This window comes from Papaver somniferum, chromosome 5 (genome assembly GCF_003573695.1).
Source record: "Papaver somniferum cultivar HN1 chromosome 5, ASM357369v1, whole genome shotgun sequence".
Lineage (NCBI taxonomy): Eukaryota > Viridiplantae > Streptophyta > Magnoliopsida > Ranunculales > Papaveraceae > Papaver > Papaver somniferum.
In genome coordinates, this window is record NC_039362.1 from 139,061,198 (window position 1) to 139,081,420 (window position 20,223).

The window sequence follows — 20,223 nt, forward strand, 5'->3', positions numbered from 1 at the left end:
CATCATCCGAAGCCCCCATTCTGGTGCCTTCGGTTCTGGTCAAATCAATATGCTTACACTTAGAAGATCCAAATCCTACCGGCGGATTCATTGACCAACTTAAACACTCACTATCTATAACATTAACCCATTTCTACCCGTCGTTTAGTGGCTAAACAACAACACAATCCACCATTTTATGCTATTTACTTGGATTGCAGCAATGATTCTGTTGGACCTGAGTTCATTCATGCTACTGTAGATGTAAGTTCGATGGATATTCTTACTCCAATCGATGTACCGCGAATTGTGCAATCCTTTTTCGCTCTTGAGGGAGCCATTAACCATGATGGACACGCTGAGCCTTTGTTAGCAGTACAGGTGGCCGAGTTATTGGACGGGATTTTCGTGGGGTGTAGTTCTAACCATGTTGTAGGTGATGGAACTTATTGGAAATTCTTCAACTCATTTGCGGAAGTCAGTCGGAAACTAAGAAAAACTAGCAAAGCAGCAAGGGATTATCATCATTTCGATTGCAGTATCTCTCATCCACCTATAACCAAACTCTTGTATTTGGCGGGTCATGGAGATATTCCCCTTATCAACCTTCCATTTTCCCACCACGGAGAATTCTTTTCCCGGTGTACACAACCACCTCTCAGGGAAAGAATGTTCTATTTCACAGCAGAATCAATAGCAAAGATCAAATCTAAAGCCAATGAAGAATGTAACGCGAAACGTATTCAAATATCTTCCTTTAAAGCTTTAAGTGCTCATGTATGGAAGTCAATAACACGACTGTAAGCACATGGATTTGGCCAGAGCCGAAGACATGAGAATGGGGGCTTCGGGTAATGACCAACTGAAGTCACAATTGACTATGATGTGGTCACAACGGTGATGCGCCCTTAGTAAATGGTTGTTGTTGTATAGTAAAGCTCATATCGTAAGGAGGTTGTCCACTTGGGGTCCACATTAAGCCATCTTCTCCTATAAAAGGAGGTTGCCCAAGATGAGAGAAGGTAGAGTTTTTTTTTTATAAACAAGGAACCTTTTCATTAATGGGATTTTAAGGTTACAATGAGTTTAAGATTGAAAATAAGAGAATACAAAGTAACAAGAACATATCGTAAGAGTACAATACCGAGAAATCCGACAAGAGAAAGAGAAGGATTACCGGAGTAAGACAAATACAAGTATGAATAAGATCCGATTAAATCGGAAGAATGATGGTTTTTCACGAAATTAAATTCCAACCATTTAGTTTGTTTTTCTTCTTTAGAAAGAAATGCTCCCAAAGTAGGAGTGATTTGATCAAATCTCTTGTAAATAGTGATGAAGCTTCCGTCGTCAAAAAGACCACCGATGAATATTCCGTCGCCACATAAGTTGATGATGAAGATTTCGATGAAGAGTTCGTCTCCGGAGACAACAAAGATGAAGATTTCATCGTTGGAGAGCATCACTATTGATTTTAGAACCCAACCCAATAGCCCAAAATTGTCATTAAAGCGAAGATAAACCTCAAAAAGTTGGATAAAACCACCAAAACGGTGAAGATAACTAGAAAGCATAATAAAAACTAACCTAATCTACTAATTAACCTAGAAAGCAAGGAATAATGAAGAAATTTGAACAGACAAGGGTTGTTTTTGATGGTTTTGTTGGAGAAGAAGAAGGAATGAGAGAGAGGAGAGAAGGTAGAGCTAATAAAAAATCTTATAAGAGAGAGAAAGACCTTTTTCAGAATATTGTACTGTGTATTGGGATTAGTTTCCACACAACCCTATGACAATTTAAGGGTGTTTATATTTGGCGACCTCACTGGGGACTAATCCTTAATACCACTACAAAATCATCATCATGGGTTCAGGTGATAGTAACCTCGGTTGATAGCAACCTCGGGTAACAAAATATCGAAAAACGTTGCGAAACTGCCTCAAATAGTAAACTTGGCTTTCAGCCAGCCGACATCTTCAACCTAACAGAATCCTCGGATAACGAGACACCAAAAATATCGAAATATTCTTATTGGCTTCCCACTGCTCACATCCGAAGTCTTGAACTAATTAGTACCCCCCATAGAAAAACCATCTGACCCCTCTACTTCTTATCTGGATCTACACCTTTCCCTTTTGCTGGTCATTATCCGAAAGGGAGAATTAGGGGGAGACCCCAAAAAAAAATATTCTCATTGTCAAGCCCACAATTAATTTTAGATACCGTGACACTCATAATTATTTCCGTGACACCCATAATTATATGAAATTATTAAAAATGTCTGCATGACGGATTATGCATCCGCATGACGGGTTATGCATCAGGGATATAATTGGCAACACAACTTGGATATAACATATCTAAAAATGCGCGCCTTGGAATTTTACAAATTTTATATCGTTGGAAATATTTTTAAGAGAGCTACGCAACGAGTACAAACAAGAATATCAAATTTTTGTTTTTCACGAAAAAATCGGTGGTGATCATCATTTTAGGCAAAATTTTCGAAAACTTGATACACAACTATTATGCAGCCACCAAAAAAGATGCATAACACATTCTGCAGACGCATAACGAATTATGCAACCATTTTCCCCACTGCATAACAAATTATGCATTTGGATAACAAAGTTATGCATCTATAACAAGTTATGTAACCATTATTGTGGTTGATTTTAGTGGGTACATAAAAAAATTAATGTATAATGCACTATGCATCCTATTTACGGATGCATATCAGGTTATGCATCTATTTTCTCGATGCATAAAATATTGTGCAACAATTTTCTCGATGCATAATGTATTATGCAGTCGTATTTTTCGGATGCATAACAGGTTATGCATCCCTTTTCTAGACTGCATAACATGTTATGCATATATTAGTGTAGGTGCATGAAAAATTATGCAGCCATTTTTTTTGTTTTTGTTTTAATACTAACAAAAAAGTAGCTGCATAACGTGTTATGAAACCATTCTCTGGACTGCATAATGCATGACAATTAAATATTTACAATTTGTAAGCTCTCTGAGCACTTTTATTTCTTAAGCTTTCTGAATATTCTTCAAATTCACATGAATGGGGGTAGTACTTCATTGCCCCGTATGTATCAGTGAGCTGTATACTCTTGTGATATATACAAGGATAAATTTTAAATTTCAGCCTCTAAACTCCCTCAATCACTGTTAAATATACCTGAGTTCCAAATCAAATCGTGCTGCAAAATCAAATTGCTCGAAATAAATGGCCTTGGCGGACTGCCTAGTTCTCTACTGCTTTTACGATGAGAAGAGGATGCACGTATATCTACTGAGCTACAGTTGAATACATTTCCAAAAACATCAGGAGAATGCATTGCCAGGCAAACCCCCAAAAACGGAAGGACGAATAGGAATAGCACATCACTACAGAAAAGTAACGTTATCGGATTAATATTGTGATAAGAACCGGACAATAATAAAACACCACCAACAGCAGCTCCGAATTCCATAAAAATCAGCCAGTTAATCTCTAGATCCCGTATGTATGTCCATGGAGATCTTTTAACCTCCTCTAGAGCATAAACAGTTGCACAAATTATATTTTGGCTTTCATTGGCAAAATAATGAAGTTTGGAACAAAAAAAAAAGTAATCGCTCCGGTTTGGAACTGTGAACCTACACTGAAATCGAAATTCTGGAGTTAAACTGGTGTTAACTTTTAACTGTTCAATAATTGACTCCGCACCTTGTTTCTTCAAAGACGACCTCTTGATTCCACAAACATGTGAATCAACTATTTCCAACAGTAAAACAAATCAAAGTTTGTATTTCTCTTTGTTCTCTCGGCAAAAAGAAGAAAATCACAAAAGGAAGATTTTAAAAGAACCGAAGGAAATCACAAAAAAAAAGCGAAGAAAGAAGAAGTGAAACACTAATTTTAATAAATATGGGTTTGTGGGAAATTTTTCCTCAAATAATGGGTGCGCGCCTGAAGTTTTCTGTCCGTGGATTTCTCAGTGGAAAAATGTGGGAGAATGAGTCTCACTGTAGTTTTCAGTATCCAAAACCTCTTCATGCTCAACACCCGCAACTTCAAAGCACTAGTGGTGACATCTCGAAGAGAACTCGACAACTCCAACCATCGTCACAAGCCAGACTCCACTAACGCCTACCATCAAAACAGACAGTATGGAATTGATACTGTCATCGGCAGTCCGAAAGCACCATCGGATCATCACCCTACCGTATTCCGAAGACACTAGCACTTCGACCATCAACACAGCCGAAGTCATCAATACTAAAACCGAAGATGCATCATAAAATCAGATAATTTTGCTGTGCTAATCGACCGACTTTAACAAACGAATATTGAGAAAAAAATGTTTTTGTTTTCAAAGGGGGATCATTATGTGCAATATTGATACTTACGTAACTTCGATGTCACCTGACTAATTTTAATGTCTTTCGTTTTCGGATAGTTAGCATCTGGTCATGATCCAGTGGTGAATAGCCGGAGTACTGAAGGAACCGATAGTGCTTGCACAATAAGTATTTGCAAGAATCCCACAAAGAAGAAATGTTCAATCACTAAACTCCCCATGGATCACTGGAAATGCAAGATAAGTACCGCCTATCTTAAATGCTCTTTTCGTTCGTTACAACATGAATAGTCTCTGAATTTTCGTAAATCATCCAAAACCAACTGTGAATACAATGATTGAATCTTCCCAATGTGGTTGCTTTACTTCAAACGAGAAGGTACTTCACATGGAAAGTAGTAAGAGGCGAAACAAATGAAAGTCCTCAGTTCAAGAGAGAACACTTAAGAATACTTTCCACTGTCGGGTACCAATAAATGGACGAAACAAGTCATACGATGGAATATTAAAATTGAGCAAACAAAATATGATTAGACATACCCATACATGAAACATACCTGATCTGGAAAACTAGAGAGTTAATTTATTATACACTTATCTTTGTAGCGAATGCATCACAAACTGAAAATCCGAAGGAACTTCAAACCAAGCGACCAGGCCAAGAGTTCATATAGGGAGCTTCGATAAGATGATGATACAAAAATATGACTGTTTACTAAGAGTGTCAAGACTTCGACAAACAGCCAAGGGGCTGATAATATAACTACCCCAAAAGTGACCACGAAGAAGAAGTAAGAATGGGGGCTTCGGCTGATGTATATGTTCCGAGAAAAGAAGATCCGAAGTCATAATCAAAGGGGCTCCGAGAAAATCAAGAAAATCAAAGGCTCAAAGAGAAATGAACTTCAACGAAGTAACTTTACATGGACTTATCGCGTTGTACTCTTTTCCCTTCGTCAAGGTTTTGTCCCACTAGGTTTTCCTTGTCAAGGTTTTAATGAGGTAACATATGCGAGTTCAATTATGCCCCAAATCTTCTCAAAGGCTTGGCTCCGACCGATATACATCCAAACCCGAAGTTATGACCAAGAAGGGGCTTCAAAAAGACGAAAAGACGAAAGCAACAAGACACATTGGATTGATAATTCTGAGGATACGCTATTTCACAAACTGTGACTGATTGCCAAGCCTACAAGTCTTGACAAAACAGTCAGGGGGATAATGTAAGCACATGGATTTGGCCAGAGCCGAAGACATGAGAATGGGGGTTTCATGTAATGACCAACCGAAGCCACCATTGACTACGACGTGGTTAAAAAGGTGATGCACCCTTAGTAAATGGTTGTTGTTATATGGTAAAGCTCATATTGTAAGAAGGTTGTCCACTTGAGGTCCACATTAAGCCAACTTCTCCTGTAAAAGGAGGTTGCCCAAGATGAGAGAAGGGAGAGCTAATAGAATATCTTAAGAAAGAGAGAAAGACCTTTTCCAGAGTATTGTATTGTGTATTGGGATTAGTTTCCACACAATCCTATGACAATTTAAGGGTGTTTACAACGAGCAGGTAATTTTCATTCTGATAGAAAAACAAGTTGCATGTTATCAATCAACAGTAGGTCGAGATTAAACCCACGTTTGCCTGAGAACTATTTTGGCAACTGTGTTGGCATAGTGTTTGGAACTACTACTTCAGGGGAGCTAATAAATAACGGTATTGGATGGGCAACCTTGCTTTTGCCAGAGGCCATAAAAGAGCACACTGATGAGAAGATTCGAGGATCGATAGAGGAATGGATGAAGACACCACATATATTTCAGTTGGCACGGGTTATGGATGACTCTAGTATGCTGATGGGAAGTTCGCTTAGGTTTGATGTGTATGGTTGTGATTTTGGGTTGGGTAAGGCTCTGGCTGCACGCAGTGGATATGCTAATAAGTTGGAAGGGATGGTGTCATCATATATAGGTCTAACAGGGACAGGGAGCGTGATGCTTGAGGTTTGTCTTCCACCTGAATCAATGACAATACTTGAATCTGATAAGGAGTTTATGGATGTTGCATCTCCGCATGATATTCATTCCTTCCACCTTGCTTGTGTTTGATTAGCTTGCTTTTTACAAAATTGAAATAAGGAAAGAATGTTCTTTATCTAAAGTATATGTCAACATTTACGTTTCCCAGGTCTTTAATTAATTTACCTCTACATTATTCCCTAAATTATACAGTAGATTATTCTTCTTTATCTACTTGAAAAGTCCTCAACATGCTGCAAATAACAGGAGCAGTATATATGATAGGTTTTTTCTACTAGAGGACCCAAATCTCCTTGATTATGCATTGTTTTCTATACGTAAGGACTTTTTAAAGAAACTAAATTGTTAGGGATTTATATTTGGGGAGGATAATTTGATCACATGGTCTTTCTAGCTTTATCTCTGAATTTTTGCAGCAACTTCTTATAAAACCCTAACAACAATGTTCTATATTCATACGAAAAATAAGTACATTCCAAGTATACAGCTCTAAATCTTTTTGGTGATATATATGCTCCTCTAAAAAGTAAAAACCTCATCAAATCTTCGGTAAAGATAAAGTAAAACTGATCATACAAATTAATGAGATGCTACTTCCAGAGGAAGTCCTACCCGCAGTAACTACTTTCATTTTTTGGTTTTTTTTTTTTTTTTTTGAATAGGTGAGTGCTGCTATACCAACCCGGGAAAACCACGAAAACCCGTGTAACAGGAGTATTTCTTAATTATTATTATTTTCTTATCCGTAAAAAAATTGATGCAAATTTTTGATTGACGCTGACACGTTTCGAACTCTGATCATTGGTATAATCAATGATTTTGCCACTGTATTACAGTGATATGTCGCTCTTCAACATTTCGACCTGGCCAACAGATTTCCTGCGTGGCCTTTCTTTTCACAATCAATCTAGAATTATTGCATCAAATGTTACTGTTTTGTATATCTTCTAAAGTCCATCGAGTCTCTAGAATCATATCTTTATTTTCTTGGCCCCAGCTGAGTTTCTGGTATCCAATGTAGGCCACTAGTAATCTGTCCAAAACAACTTGGGGTATTAAAGAGGATGAGGCATTGTTAGTTGTGCGGCTTGTGCCGTAACCACACATTTTGTTTGAGTGCACTGCTACATCATTAAATTAGTCAATCCATTACCGAATATCAAAAGGAAATAATTATAATAATCATCACATAGTAGAAAATTAGCTCACTTCTTGCAATTTCTATATCCATATAAGTTACAAGCATAAGCCTAGAATCCTTCAATAACAACCACCCTTCTGCATCTCTAATACCTTTAATTGCTGTTATTCACCAAATGAATCAAGAAACTGCCATGGTTGTTCGGCAAATCTCAAAATGCACCATCAAACCACACAAAATTTTAGAAGAATCAAAACAGCCACACTACTTATCTACATGGGATTTAACCATACTCAATGCACATTACATTCAAAAGGGTCTTCTCTTCAAAAAACCATTACCGAACCCTACCGACACATTCATCGATCAGCTTAAACACTCTTTATCCATAACATTGACCCATTTCTACCCTCTTTCAGGCCGTTTAGTGACTAAACAACAACACAATCCACCATTTTATGCTATTTATTTGGATTGCAGCCATGATTCTGTTGGAGCTGAGTTCATTCATGCTGCCGTAGACTTGAGTATGGTGAACATTCTTACTCCGATTGATGTACCGCGAATTGTCCAATCATTTTTCCCTCTTGAGGGAGCCATTAACCATGACGGGCACACCGAACCTTTGTTAGCAGTGCAGGTGACCGAGTTATTGGATGGAATTTTTGTGGGTTGTAGTTTTAACCATGTTGTAGGTGATGGAACTTCTTACTGGAAGTTCTTTAACTCGTTTGCAGAAGTAAGTAGGAAGCTAAGAAGAACTAGAAAAGACGCAGAGGATTATCATCATTTTGATTGCAGTATATCTCATCCACCTATAACCAAACGCTTTTTTTTGGCGGGTCACGGAGATACACCCCTCATCAACCTGCCATTTTCCCACCACAAAGAATTTGTCGCCAGATATATACAACCACCGCTCAGGGAAAGAATGTTCCATTTCACAGCAGAATCAATAGCTAAACTTAAAGCTAAAGCCAATGAAGAATGTAATGCAAAACATATTCAGATATCCTCTTTTCAAGCTTTAAGTGCTCTTGTATGGAAGTCAATAACACGAGCACGTAATTTTCCTTCCGATAGGATAACAAGTTGTAAGTTAGCAATCAACAATAGGCCGAGATTGAAATCACCTTTGTCTGACAACTACTTTGGCAACAGCGTTAGCATAGTGTTCGGGACAGCAACTTCAGGGGAGATTATAAACAACAGTATCGGATGGGCAGCCTTACTTATACACAAGGCTATAGAAGAACACACAGATGAGAAGATTCGAATATCTGTAGATGAATGGATGAAGAATCCACTAATATTTAAGGTGGCAGAATTTATTGATGCCTCTAGCGTGGTCATGGGAAGTTCGCCAAGGTTTGACGTGTACGGTTGTGATTTCGGGTTGGGAAAGGCCGTGGCTGCACGTAGTGGATATGCTAATAAGTTTGACGGGAAGGTGTCATCGTACCCTGGTCTAACAGGGACAGGAAGCGTGATGCTTGAGGTTTGTCTTCCACCTGAATCAATGAGTGCACTTGAATCAGATGAGGAGTTTATGGATGCTGCATCTCCTCATGAAATTCATTCCGTGCACCTTGCCAATGTATGATTAGCTTGCATATATTTGAATCATCAGACCGCACAAAGTTTTAGAGGAATTTAAACAGCCACATTACTTAACTACATGGGATTTAACTATACTCAATGCACATTACATTCAGAAGGGTCTTCTATTTAAAAAACCCGTACCAAGTTTTTTCAGCATGAAAATACTAGAATCTGTCAGAAGCTAAAAGTCAAAACAACTATGTCAGTCTTCTTCTAAGACGGATGTCAACAGCTCGTGAAGCCATTGCTCTAAGGTTTGCTGTGGCAGTTGAGGCTTCTGCTGGTACCTGAGGCTGAGGTTCATCTGCTGCGGCCCTAAAAGCCTCCATGAACTCTTCTCTTTGTAACCTCAAAGCTAATGCAGCATCCGCGGCTTGACTAGGCGTAGGCCTAGCTCTTCTAGTCCTCGATGAGCTGCTCAAATTCCCCGTAAAATGAGATCTACCACTTTGATTTCTTGAACTAGAACTCACTCTAATGTTACTTGGATTTGTAGTCCTACCACTTCGACTTCTTGAAATAGAATACTCTCCTACACTACTCCTATCCTTGACTTGTTCTCGACTGTTTTTGGCCGCAACAGCTTTCCTTGCTTCTACTTCTTGTGGAAACAAAAGCTGTATTGTGTTCCAAAGACTTGTATTCACAATACAAGATCTTCCGTTTCTGCAAATCAGCAGCACATACCTAAAAACTTTAATACACTAAAAAGCTACAAAGTTTAGTAAACCCACTAAAATTAAAGACATACCCAGTCAGTTGTCTGCATTTCGGGCACTTTTTACCGCATTTATCCGCTGCAGATTTCAAACATTTCTTGCAAAAACTGTGACCACAAGGAGTAGTACTTGGTTCAAAGCAAATCTCCAAGCAAATCTGTAAATATTAAATGAATTAAGAAAAATCCACATTTGATTTCATCAATTTAGCATTCAGAATCAAGAAATTTCCACTTACAGCACAAGATAATTCTTCCCTCAATTTATCCATACAAGGAAGATTAGCAGGCAGCTTTTCGTCAGATTTGGGCTCCGCTTGTTTCGTCTCTTCTTTCAGAGATTCAATTTGTGGTTCTATGTACAACACAAATCGAATTTCAACAAAAACCCAATTTCTAAAACTGATTCAATTAAACAAATCTCCACTCAATTTTAAACAAATCAATACCTTTGCCAGCAACAGGCCCGTCATGGTGTGTAACTCTTGCTTCATCATGAAGGTTAAGAACTAATACAGGGTTTGTAACAGGACTATATCTCCTACGTTTCCTGTAATAATAATCAATTGAAAACTTTGTGAACCCAGAAAAGAAAAACGATGACAACCCCAAAAACAGTTGTGCAAATATGGGAAATCGTTACCTTATTGAATAAGTTTGCGGGGACTTTGGTGATTCTTTTTGTGGTGTATCTTCAACTACTTCTTCTGATGCTGCTGCTAATAAGGCTTCTTCATCCCAACCAGCCATCGCAGCAACAGATCTGAACCCAGGACTGATGATGATGTCTCTGTGAACAACATTTTTATGGTTTTGAGGGCTTTGGAATTCCTCCGTCGCCATTTTTGTTTAGTTTCTTTGTGTTTGGAGAAAGAATAAAGAAAACCTCGATATAGAAAAGAGGCGAAGAAGAAAAGGTTATGAATATGGCGCAACGGTCGGAAATTTTGAATTTTGTATTTTGTATTTAAGATTGGAATCTTTTGTTAACGGCTCTATTACGGGATACTAGGAAGTGTACGAGGAAATCTATTGATTTGATGACTAGGTTTTGTTTGATTATAATCATCAATGGGTGAAAGTCAGGCCCATGCATCAGGCCCGGTTCTGTGTTTCTGGAGGCCTAAAGCCAATTCTTTTTGGTGGCTCCCTTGTTTGTTTACACTTTCAGAATTATTCTCCTCGAACCACCAAGTACAGTGCATTCTCCTTCTAGATTCCCCTAGGTTAACATTTGCCATCATGTTCACTGCGCCATAAAGGGTTCCACATTGTCATCCATGGAGAATTACATGGCGAAGTAGAAGTAAGTAAATACATTATCTCATTTTTATACGAATGAATTATTTATGTTTTAATATGAAGTTGCTGTCATTCAATTAAATTTGATCAAATTGGAATAGAATACTTCAAAATCATCGTCATCAGCTCAATCATTCAAGAAAATGTCAGCCCTTCACCCAGTTTGTGTTTGGAAACGACAAGATCCATTGCGAATTAGGAATTGCATTATTGCACAGAAATCTTCACAATTCTGCAATATCTTAAGTCAACTCAAACGCTTAGGCAATCTTGATTATCAATATGGCAGTCGAAGAAATGTTTGTCAGTGGTGCAACAAGCATATTGAAACACTTGGGTTCTCTTGTCACTGAACAGGTTGGTGTAGCTTGGGGAGTTGCTGACGATCTCAAGAAGCTTAAAAGCACTCTAGAGATGATTGAGGCTGTTACAAGTGATGCTGAGACAAAACAAGTAAAGGATGCTGCTGTGAGACTTTGGTTAAGAAGGCTCAAGGATGTTGTTTATGATGCTAATAACATTTTAGATGAGTTATCCTATGAAGCCATCCGTCGGTATGAAAAGAACTGTAAGAAAGATAAGGTACGGAAATTTCTTTCATCCTCTAACCCACTTGCATTTCGTGTCAAGATGTCTAATAAAATTAAAGATATCAACAAAAACTTGGATGGAATTTCTAGTCACATGGCTAAGTTTCACTTGGAAGGGATTAGTAGCACTAGTGATGATGAGCATGATCAGTATATTGAGCAACAAAACCGGTTAACTGCATCCCATGTAGATGAACTTAGAATATTTGGAAGAGAGAATGATAAATTAGAGATTGTTAAGATGTTAATGACAGTCCACACATCATTGTCTTCATCTGTATACTCTAGCCAACATGAAAAGGTTTCCGTCGTATCCATAGTGGGTATGGGGGGACTAGGGAAGACCACACTAGCTCAGCTGGTCTACCAGGATGTCTCAATAGTGAGAAATTTTGAACCAAGAATGTGGGTTTGTGTAGCTGATGTCTTTGATATAAAAAAGATCTTAATGAATATAATCGAGTCCATTACTGAAAGAAAGTGCGAGGATGTGTCAAATGTTGTGGTCTTGGTTAGTAAAGTTCAGGAAATGCTGAGAAGCAAAAAATATTTACTAGTACTCGATGATTTGTGGAATGAGAATGCGGAGGACTGGGAGAAACTTAGGGGTATGCTCCATGTTGGTGCTTATGGAAGCAAAATCTTGGTTACTACACGTAGTGACAAAGTTGCTTCTATAGTTAGGGGTATAGTTCCACCATACGACTTAAAAACCTTACATGAAGAAGAATGTTGGTCTATCATCAAGAACAGAACCTTTTCTCCTGGTGGAGCATTTGAGACTGCAAGCATGACATCTATAGGACAACAGATATCAAGAAAATGTGCCGGGTTACCACTTGCAGCCAAATTTCTCGGTAGTCTTATGTTCTTAAACAGAGACGAGAGGGATTGGTTGCGTATCCGAGATAATGATGTCTTTAATGAAACAGAAGGTCACAGCAAAATCATGTCAGTATTGAAATTGAGTTATGATAACTTGTCCTCCCAGTTGAAACAGTGTTTCTCATATTGCGCTTTGTTTCCCAAAAATTGGGTGATTGATAGAGAAACTCTGATTCAATTGTGGATGGCTGAAGGGTTCCTTCAGCCATCTTCTAGAGTCAGTAGAAGATCCATTGAGGATGTTGGAAACGATTATTTTCAATGTTTGTTATCAAGTTCATTCTTTCACAATGTAGTAAGGGATCAACTAGGCGACATCCTTACGTGCAAGATGCATGACTTAGTACATGATCTTGCACAAAGTGTTGTCGGTGTTCACGAAACTACTACTCTCTGTGCTAGCAGATTGGAAAATATTTCTGAAATTCGTCGTTTGCGGTTGGTTTTAGACGAAGAAGCATCAAAAATATTTTCCAAAGTCTTGAGTAAGGCAAGAAAACTTCAGACAATCTTTTCCATGGAAAACGAGAATTCGGGAACTGGAGTTACAAGTTTATTTAGTAGTAATTGTTGTCTGCGGGTAGTTTGTTTGCTTGGTGCGGAGGAAACTCCAAGTATTATGTCTTCGACATTAACGTTTAAGCATCTGAGGTACCTTAATTTGTCATTTTGTATGATTGAAGTTACCAGCAATCAACTTTACCATTTGCAGACACTGGTACTTTCTCGATGCCAAAACGTTCACAAGATTCTTAAAGACATCGGATCTTTGAGAAACTTAAGGCATCTTAGTCTATGGTTCTCTGACGCTCAAGTACTTCCTGATTCTATTGTAAGGCTCACAAACCTACAGAAGTTGGATCTCAGTAATTGCTGCAGTTTGGAAGCCTTACCTCTAAATATTGGGTCTTTGAAACATTTAAGGTCCCTCGATGTTAGAGGCACATCAATTACGGCATTACCTGATTCACTCACTTGCATTGAAAATTTAAGGTGGTTGAATTTTGAGGATTGCTGGTCTTTAAAATCATTACCTCAAGACTTTGGAGCATTGACACGTTTAAGGTGCCTTAAGGTGAGAGGCACTAGTATTAAAGTACTGCCTGAATCTTGCATTAATAGTCTCTGCAATTTGGAGATAGTAGAGCTAGGAAGTGAGTGTGAGCTTCCAATGGAGATAAAGAATTGGCCGAAACTGAGACAACTCTTTTTACCCAGCCCTGGGTATAGTGATGATGCTGATAGAATGATAATGCCTAGAGGTATAGAAAGACTAACTTGCCTTGAAGAGTTACGGTCTTACTTTGTAAGGAAAGAAGAGGTTTGTAGTGGGATTGAAGATTTAGTATGTCTAAACTCCCTCAAGGTTTTAGAGATAAGAAATCTCGAGAATGTCAGAGGAAAAATAGACGCACAGAAAGGGAAGTTAAAGGACAAGCAAAACATTCAGGGTTTGTTTCTATATTGGAGTTCATGTGGTGACGGTACAAGCATGCTCAATGATGAAATGGTGTTGAAGGGACTGCAACCTCACTCTAATTTGAAAGAATTAAGAATAGATGGATTTGGGGGTTTAACGCTTCCAAAGTGGATTTGTTCGCCTTATTGCCTTCCTCATTTGGTGGAACTGTACATCGTGAATTGCTTTTGTGAGCGGCTTCCTGCGCTCGGACTACTTCCATGTCTTAGGGTTCTTGAGTTGTACCAGTTTTATTCGTTGAAGAGCTTGGGTGACGAATTCTATTACCAGGGAAGCAGCCAAAGAGATGAAGAAAGTGGTAGCAGTACTGAAAATTTTACTGTAACAACCGCCACGACATTGTTCCCTTCCTTGACTTACTTTGGAATTCTCAATATGTGCGCTTTAGAAGAATGGGTTGATTCTCCTCCGACTTGTATTTCCTTCCCCTCCCTTAAGAGGCTGTGTATCGATGGCTGCGAAAGATTGAGAACCACGCCAAGCTCATTTTCTTCTCTTGAAGCATTGGAATTGAAGAGTACCAACAGTAGAATACTCAGCTCCATTCTAAACAGCAGAGGAGGCGGCTTGGCCTCACTCACATCCATTGATATATATTTTTCTCCGGAGCTTATATGTTTCCCACTTGGGGTACTTCAAAACAGTACCCATCTTCATTCTCTCAGAATCTATGGTTGCATAAATTTCCAAGGATTTCGTCCTCAAGATGGCAGTGAAGTAGTATTGTTATCCGCGTCTCCTGAAGTCAATGGCACCGCCTTCAGTAGCTCTCTCCACTTATTGCAATTAGAAGATTGCTCTGTTCTAACTTATCTACCTGATTTGCGACTATGCACTTCTCTGCGGGAATTATACATCAAAGGTTGCAACAAACTGAAGAATGCCATACCCTATGACCTCAGTTCCCTCACCTTTGTCAAAGACCTGCAAGTTCATTTTGTTGAGGAATATGATGGCTGCAAAGGTTAGTTCTCTCTTTCATCTCTATATAAAATGGTATGTGAATTGTACATTTTTTTTGGTCGTAGCTAATCGATATTTAATCCTCCCAACTTTCAGAACTCGAATCACGCAGCCGCATGATAATGGAGATGACGGGGATGAGATAGATCAGTAACTACTGTCAGAATATGTAATATTTGGTCTTATGGTGATACCATGAATCTTATTATTGTAAATCTTCCGGAGGTGGTAAAGTGTTGCAGGTGATATAACTCCCATGCCATGGTATTTCAGTCTCTCTCTGTATCAGCATACTCAACTTGGCAGCTTTATTCCATATGAACTGGTCAGTATGAAGTAGAAAAAAGCGCTAAGAAGTTGTGAAGTCTTAAAGCATTACGCAGCATTTTGTACCCCTCTTGTGGATGAATCTGAGAATTTGTTTTTGCAAATTTCTGGTGTTTGTTTTCTTCTGCAAATGATAAGTGGTGTGGTTGGCTTTCCGTCAGAATATGATGCTCACAAGTCTAGTGTCTTCTTTAGTTGCTATTGCTTTTGCTTTCTGCAGACTTTTGTGTACTGTTGTTATTATTGATGAAGCAAAATAAGTGCCCACTGTTGCTGTACTGCTGAATATTAACTTTTTTTGTTGTTGTTGTAATGCACATTGATTGACATGATTAAACTAGAAACAAAACCAGAAGTCCACAACAGCCTCTAAAAATTGACTTATACTCTATTTGTTTCAGGAAAAGTGATACGTTCACTTCTTTTTTTCTTTTTTTGCCTAAAAAATAGACCAAAGTATCAATTTTTCTGAAACAGAGAGATAGTATTATCCATCGACGTTACATGGTTGGCTAACTACTAATAAGCAGTAAAGCTATGTAAGGACTCCTGGCTGGTACATTGATCAACAAGCAAAATAGAGAGCTGCTCGGCTGCTCTGCAACTGCCAGCATAAGCTGTCTGCTGGCAATTTCACAGATCCGCAACACCCATATCTCTTGACTTGGCCTATTTGTTCTGCGTATGCCTATTTTGCCCTTTATTTTTACCCATTTTGAGTTTATTAACCAAGCCCACTACTCCATTCAGTCAGTCGAGAGAAATTCGAGTATTCTTCTTCTTCTTCACAGTTAAGTGAAACTGGAAAAATCCAAAGCCCTTAGGTCAAACTTGGTTTGATTGAATATCTTTTAGATTAGTGGAGACGTTTTTGATTGATGATCGATTCAGATATTCAAGGTAATTTTTAATTTATCATTTTCATTTGTTGGTGAGATTACATTAGTGTGTATTTTTTCCTCTTTGAAACACTTGGAACGATTTTGTACAATGCTCAGTCACTGTTTGATGTAATTCCTAAAAGAAATTACTGTCATGTGCATTCAAATTGATTGTAGTTTTAGGTTTTTTAATTGATTTTGAAAAGTGGGTTTTGTTTAGTTAGGGTTTTAGAGTCGTGGGTCTTTACAAAAATTGCTTAATTTGCTTAGAATCTTCTGATTAATCTTGTTATATGTGGTTTTGAAGATCATCAAAATCGTTGTTATGATTGGTTACAAGTGGATTTGTGAGAGTTCAGTTAAATAAATTGGTACGGAGAATAGAGTATCTGTTAGGGTTTATACTGTGTGGAACTTAAGTGCAGGAGGATCTCTGTCTTGTGAGAGTTCAGCTAAAAAAAAAATCTAAAGGTTTCCTTTCCTTGCGGTATTACATCTACCCAACAACATTTCCTGTGACTCTCTGTGTCTCTTTTTTCCTCTTCTAAGGTGTCTGAGGCAGCACATGTATATGCATTTAAGTCCTTACCCGCTACTGCCACTAGTTATGCTCCTACCTCTATATGTAAAATGCTTAAGTTAGAAATGGTCTTGTTATTTTCGCTTTTATGTTTTTGTAACATGAATATGCTGCTGCCTGTACAGGAACCATATAAATACTGTTTAGTAGTGGAGATGTATAGGTGCTAATGTAGTTACTAGTTACTGTAATGCAATCTTCTGATTCTTAAGTAATCAAGTAGATGATTTGTGCGATAAGGAATTTTTCCCCACTACTGCTAGCTAGACGTCGCTTACCATATATGTTAAAGGCTTTAGTTGTAAATCCATATTTTTGTCTTCGTTTAAGCTTAGCACGTAATGCACTTTAGGAATCACTTGACTACTCAACCCCTGTTCTTTATTAGAGGGAACATACGTCTTGTAATCCATGCTTAACTTTTAATAATATGTGGTAGTGGTGAATATCCAGACTCTTTGAAGTATGATTAATAAGTATAAACCTTGTTCTTGTATTGCAACTGGTATGAGACTGTGTAGATCGTTTGGAGTAAAGAGACCTTTAAAGTTGCATGCTGTCTTCCAGGAAAATGATGCTTGTGATAAGTAGGGTCGTTAATCTCTCCATTTATTTTTCTTATACAGGAAACTGGATTTCGCCAAACAATTACTTCCAGGGGTTTTAAGGAGGGTATTTACAAGTCAACTAAAACTCTAACTTAGAGAAATGCAGAGACTTGCTTCTTTCTCTCGATCACTAAAATCAACGAGAGGATTCTGCACAGCCAATGCTGATAAGATCGTTGCTGCTGTGTTATTTGAGAGATTACCAGTTGTTGTTCCAAAGATTGACCCAGTGGTCTATGCATTTCAAGAATTCTCGTAATGTTTATATGCTCTTATCTTCATTTGTTGCTATAAAACAAAATAGGCATATATATTGCTATCCACTAGAATGGTACTATCTGATTGATGTTTTCAAGTTGAAAATGAATGTTTAAGCAGCTGATATTGTCCCTTGTTCTTTAGGTATCGGTGGGGACAGCAATATCGGCGGAAGTATCCTGATGATGTTTTAGGAAAATCTGATGCCAGGTAAATTAAGTTTAATTTTAATCTTGGGTAGATTAATATTTCTGTTTGCTAATTCATTACATGCCTAAAATTTCTTACACAGCACACGTATCTATGCTTTATATGTTGTCAATTAATATTTTTATGTATGATTGTTTGCTCTATCGATTTTGTAATATATTGTGGGTTCAGCTGTATAAGTTAGCGTCTTAGCAGGCCTTTCAAGTTGTAAAAGTGGTCCTCTTCTTCATTGACTTATTCATTTTCTCTGCTAGCACTGTATTCATTCATCTTCTTCAGTTATCCGTGTGACTTAAACTACGGATCTCTGCTTTGAGATCTTTCTCCCATTCATCTTCTATTGCTGCCCTCTTTAGTAGAAAAAAAATTAATCATGTTTAACTGGTTTTTTAAATCTTAAGTGGGCTAAACTTCGACTATTCTCTTCTTGTTTATGAATTAACGTGGGCTCATTTTAACCAGGGGGAAAGGTGACATCCAAATTGAATATGTACCAGCTCCACGGATAACTGAAGCAGACAAGAATAATGACAGAAAGTAAGTATTTTTTCAGCTGTTCATCTTGTAATGCACAGAGGGAATTCTAGCAGTCTTGGTGGGGAAATGGTTAATCTTCAACGCGTTTCTATCACCAGTGCCATGATCATTGGTTTTGGTGTCATGATCATTGGAATAAATCAAAATCCCTCAGCCAGCTTTTATAACTAGGTGCTTGATTCTTGGTTTGATGATTATTGCTTTTGCCCCACTGAAATCCTGGATTATGCTTAACAGGAACTCTATCATGTTCATCTTACTTTTCCAGCAATTTCATTCTTCCTTTTGAATATGAGATGTGATAACAATTTCATTGAGTCAAAGTGTGGCAATGGTCGTTACAAAAGGAAAAAACGCAGAGAAAATAGGAATTCATTATTAAAAAGTCTGTTAAAGCTTGCATTAACCTAATAGTTTGTCTCCTTTCATCTTTTAAGGTCACTACAGAGAGCGCTTGATAGAAGACTTTATCTTCTTCTCTATGGAAACAGCTACGAGTCTCCTGCAGGAAAGCCTGTCTGGCATTTTCCAGAAAAAGTCTATGAGAAGGAAGAGACATTGCGTAAGGTAAATATAGCAGTTTTAACTGTTATTTTTTGTTAAGATGTTTTATAGTTTGAGTATTGTGTTTCCCATGTAAAATGTAATTAATATTTTCCGAACTTCTGTTTTGCAGTGTGCAGAGTCGGCACTACAATCTGTTATTGGGGATCTTTCACATACATACTTTGTTGGAAATGCTCCTTTTGCTCACATGATTATACCTCCGAAAGAGGATTCAAATGACGTTCCATCACTCAAGGTATTTGTTTTCAGATGGTACCCCTTTTTAACGACCCTTCCTCCCTCTGTTGAAGCACAAAGTCACTTAAAAAATTGTCTTTTGTTTTTCATCACAGAGGTTCTTTTTCAAGTCTCAAGTAATTGCTGCTAACAAGTTTAACGTCGGGAAATGTGAGGACTATGTTTGGGTGACCAAGGACGAGTTGCTGGAGTATTATCCTGAGCAAGCAGCTTTCCTTAATAAGATGATCATTAGCTGATTTGGGTTATAATAATTCTTTGATGAATCCTCAATTAGGTTTCGTATCACACAGCATTATTTTGCTTTCCTTTTGGTTCAGAAAGCCTAATTTATGTTTTTGGTACTGAAATTAAGCTGTGTCAATATTTTTGCCTCCCTTTTTGTGGATCCAAAATTTTGTTCAACAATTCTCTCCTTGTTTCAAATAGCCTGTATGGTTTTCCCCTTTAACATAAAAATAAACAACTGCTATTCTACTGATTTAAATGTCTGTTCTCTTTGGAATTTTTGTAAATACATGTTAAAACCTTTTTCTTTTCTTTTCTTGATAACATGTGAAATGCGCTGCTGTTGTTTTATCTAGATAGGCTACTGCATGATTTTGATCTCGTTATTTCATTATAACAATTTCATTGCTAAATTGAAAAGTATGGTGTAGGCAGCAAACTCTTATTTCATTATTGAACACATAATCATTGTGACTCTTTCTGACAGCAGTGAAAGTCGGTTAGATAGAGAAGAAAACAAAAACAAATAATGCTATGCAAAGCAACTAATAAAAACTTGATAATATAACACCGGAAGGTTTGGAAACATAACAATAAAATTCTCTAGTTTGATCCATAGATTCCATACCAGCAAAGGTTGATTAAAAGCAGGAGATGCTTTCTTCATATACATACCACTTGTGATGTATACCAGACGGCTTGATGATAGGATCCAACCTTTCCGACTTAACATCATAA

General features: G+C 37.8%; 5 protein-coding genes across 6 annotated transcripts; 4 read left to right on the top strand and 1 right to left on the bottom strand.

Moving 5' to 3' along the window:
* Window positions 1-252: 252 nt before the first annotated feature.
* On the top strand, window positions 253-6,440 carry LOC113279701 (uncharacterized acetyltransferase At3g50280-like). The gene is made up of 3 exons (XM_026528371.1): window positions 253-756; window positions 4,437-4,506; window positions 6,010-6,440. Exons 1-3 carry the CDS (start codon window positions 253-255, stop codon window positions 6,438-6,440), a joined length of 1,005 nt encoding a protein of 334 aa, XP_026384156.1.
* Window positions 6,441-7,487: 1,047 nt separating this feature from the next.
* LOC113282905 (uncharacterized acetyltransferase At3g50280-like) lies at window positions 7,488-9,149 on the top strand. The gene has a single exon (XM_026532011.1). The coding sequence runs from the start codon at window positions 7,688-7,690 to the stop codon at window positions 9,113-9,115; it is 1,428 nt and encodes a 475-aa protein (XP_026387796.1). The 5' UTR covers window positions 7,488-7,687; the 3' UTR covers window positions 9,116-9,149.
* Window positions 9,150-9,182: 33 nt separating this feature from the next.
* LOC113282906 (tripartite motif-containing protein 5-like) lies at window positions 9,183-10,846 on the bottom strand. Its single transcript, XM_026532012.1, has 5 exons — window positions 10,476-10,846; window positions 10,282-10,382; window positions 10,072-10,187; window positions 9,866-9,990; window positions 9,183-9,780 (listed from the first exon to the last, which is right to left on the bottom strand). Exons 1-5 carry the CDS (start codon window positions 10,673-10,675, stop codon window positions 9,312-9,314), a joined length of 1,011 nt encoding a protein of 336 aa, XP_026387797.1. The 5' UTR covers window positions 10,676-10,846; the 3' UTR covers window positions 9,183-9,311.
* Window positions 10,847-11,021: 175 nt separating this feature from the next.
* On the top strand, window positions 11,022-15,710 carry LOC113282907 (putative disease resistance protein RGA3). Of its 2 annotated transcripts, XM_026532014.1 has the most exons (3): window positions 11,022-11,138; window positions 11,492-15,053; window positions 15,149-15,710. In XM_026532014.1, the coding sequence occupies exons 2-3, from the start codon at window positions 11,549-11,551 to the stop codon at window positions 15,196-15,198; spliced, it is 3,555 nt and encodes a 1,184-aa protein (XP_026387799.1). In that variant the 5' UTR covers window positions 11,022-11,138; window positions 11,492-11,548; the 3' UTR covers window positions 15,199-15,710. The 2 variants fall into 2 exon arrangements, with proteins under 2 accessions (XP_026387799.1, XP_026387798.1); XM_026532013.1 differs by lacking the exon at window positions 11,022-11,138 and having other exon boundaries at window positions 11,156-15,053.
* A 406-nt stretch (window positions 15,711-16,116) lies between these two features.
* On the top strand, window positions 16,117-19,762 carry LOC113282908 (39S ribosomal protein L46, mitochondrial-like). Its single transcript, XM_026532015.1, has 7 exons — window positions 16,117-16,279; window positions 17,467-17,703; window positions 17,851-17,916; window positions 18,379-18,453; window positions 18,891-19,020; window positions 19,130-19,255; window positions 19,353-19,762. Exons 2-7 carry the CDS (start codon window positions 17,549-17,551, stop codon window positions 19,494-19,496), a joined length of 696 nt encoding a protein of 231 aa, XP_026387800.1. The 5' UTR covers window positions 16,117-16,279; window positions 17,467-17,548; the 3' UTR covers window positions 19,497-19,762.
* The last annotated feature ends 461 nt before the right edge of the window (window positions 19,763-20,223 follow it).

What these genes read in the sequence shown, in the direction of transcription:
- LOC113279701 (XM_026528371.1), top strand. Translation starts at nt 253, where the DNA reads ATGGATATTCTTACTCCAATCGATGTACCGCGAATTGTGCAATCCTTT. An exon ending in TTAAAGCTTTAAGTGCTCAT is followed by an intron (nt 757 to 4,436) that starts GTATGGAAGTCA and finishes GTTTTCGGATAG; the next exon opens with TTAGCATCTGGTCATGATCC. An exon ending in CGATAGTGCTTGCACAATAA is followed by an intron (nt 4,507 to 6,009) that starts GTATTTGCAAGA and finishes GTGTTGGCATAG; the next exon opens with TGTTTGGAACTACTACTTCA.
- LOC113282905 (XM_026532011.1), top strand. Translation starts at nt 7,688, where the DNA reads ATGAATCAAGAAACTGCCATGGTTGTTCGGCAAATCTCAAAATGCACC.
- LOC113282906 (XM_026532012.1), bottom strand. Translation starts at nt 10,675, where the DNA reads ATGGCGACGGAGGAATTCCAAAGCCCTCAAAACCATAAAAATGTTGTT. An exon ending in CGGGCCTGTTGCTGGCAAAG is followed by an intron (nt 10,188 to 10,281) that starts GTATTGATTTGT and finishes TGTTGTACATAG; the next exon opens with AACCACAAATTGAATCTCTG. An exon ending in GGGAAGAATTATCTTGTGCT is followed by an intron (nt 9,991 to 10,071) that starts GTAAGTGGAAAT and finishes TAATATTTACAG; the next exon opens with ATTTGCTTGGAGATTTGCTT.
- LOC113282907 (XM_026532013.1), top strand. Translation starts at nt 11,417, where the DNA reads ATGGCAGTCGAAGAAATGTTTGTCAGTGGTGCAACAAGCATATTGAAA. An exon ending in GGAATATGATGGCTGCAAAG is followed by an intron (nt 15,054 to 15,148) that starts GTTAGTTCTCTC and finishes CCCAACTTTCAG; the next exon opens with AACTCGAATCACGCAGCCGC.
- LOC113282908 (XM_026532015.1), top strand. Translation starts at nt 17,549, where the DNA reads ATGCAGAGACTTGCTTCTTTCTCTCGATCACTAAAATCAACGAGAGGA. An exon ending in TTAGGAAAATCTGATGCCAG is followed by an intron (nt 17,917 to 18,378) that starts GTAAATTAAGTT and finishes CATTTTAACCAG; the next exon opens with GGGGAAAGGTGACATCCAAA. An exon ending in ATGACGTTCCATCACTCAAG is followed by an intron (nt 19,256 to 19,352) that starts GTATTTGTTTTC and finishes TTTTCATCACAG; the next exon opens with AGGTTCTTTTTCAAGTCTCA.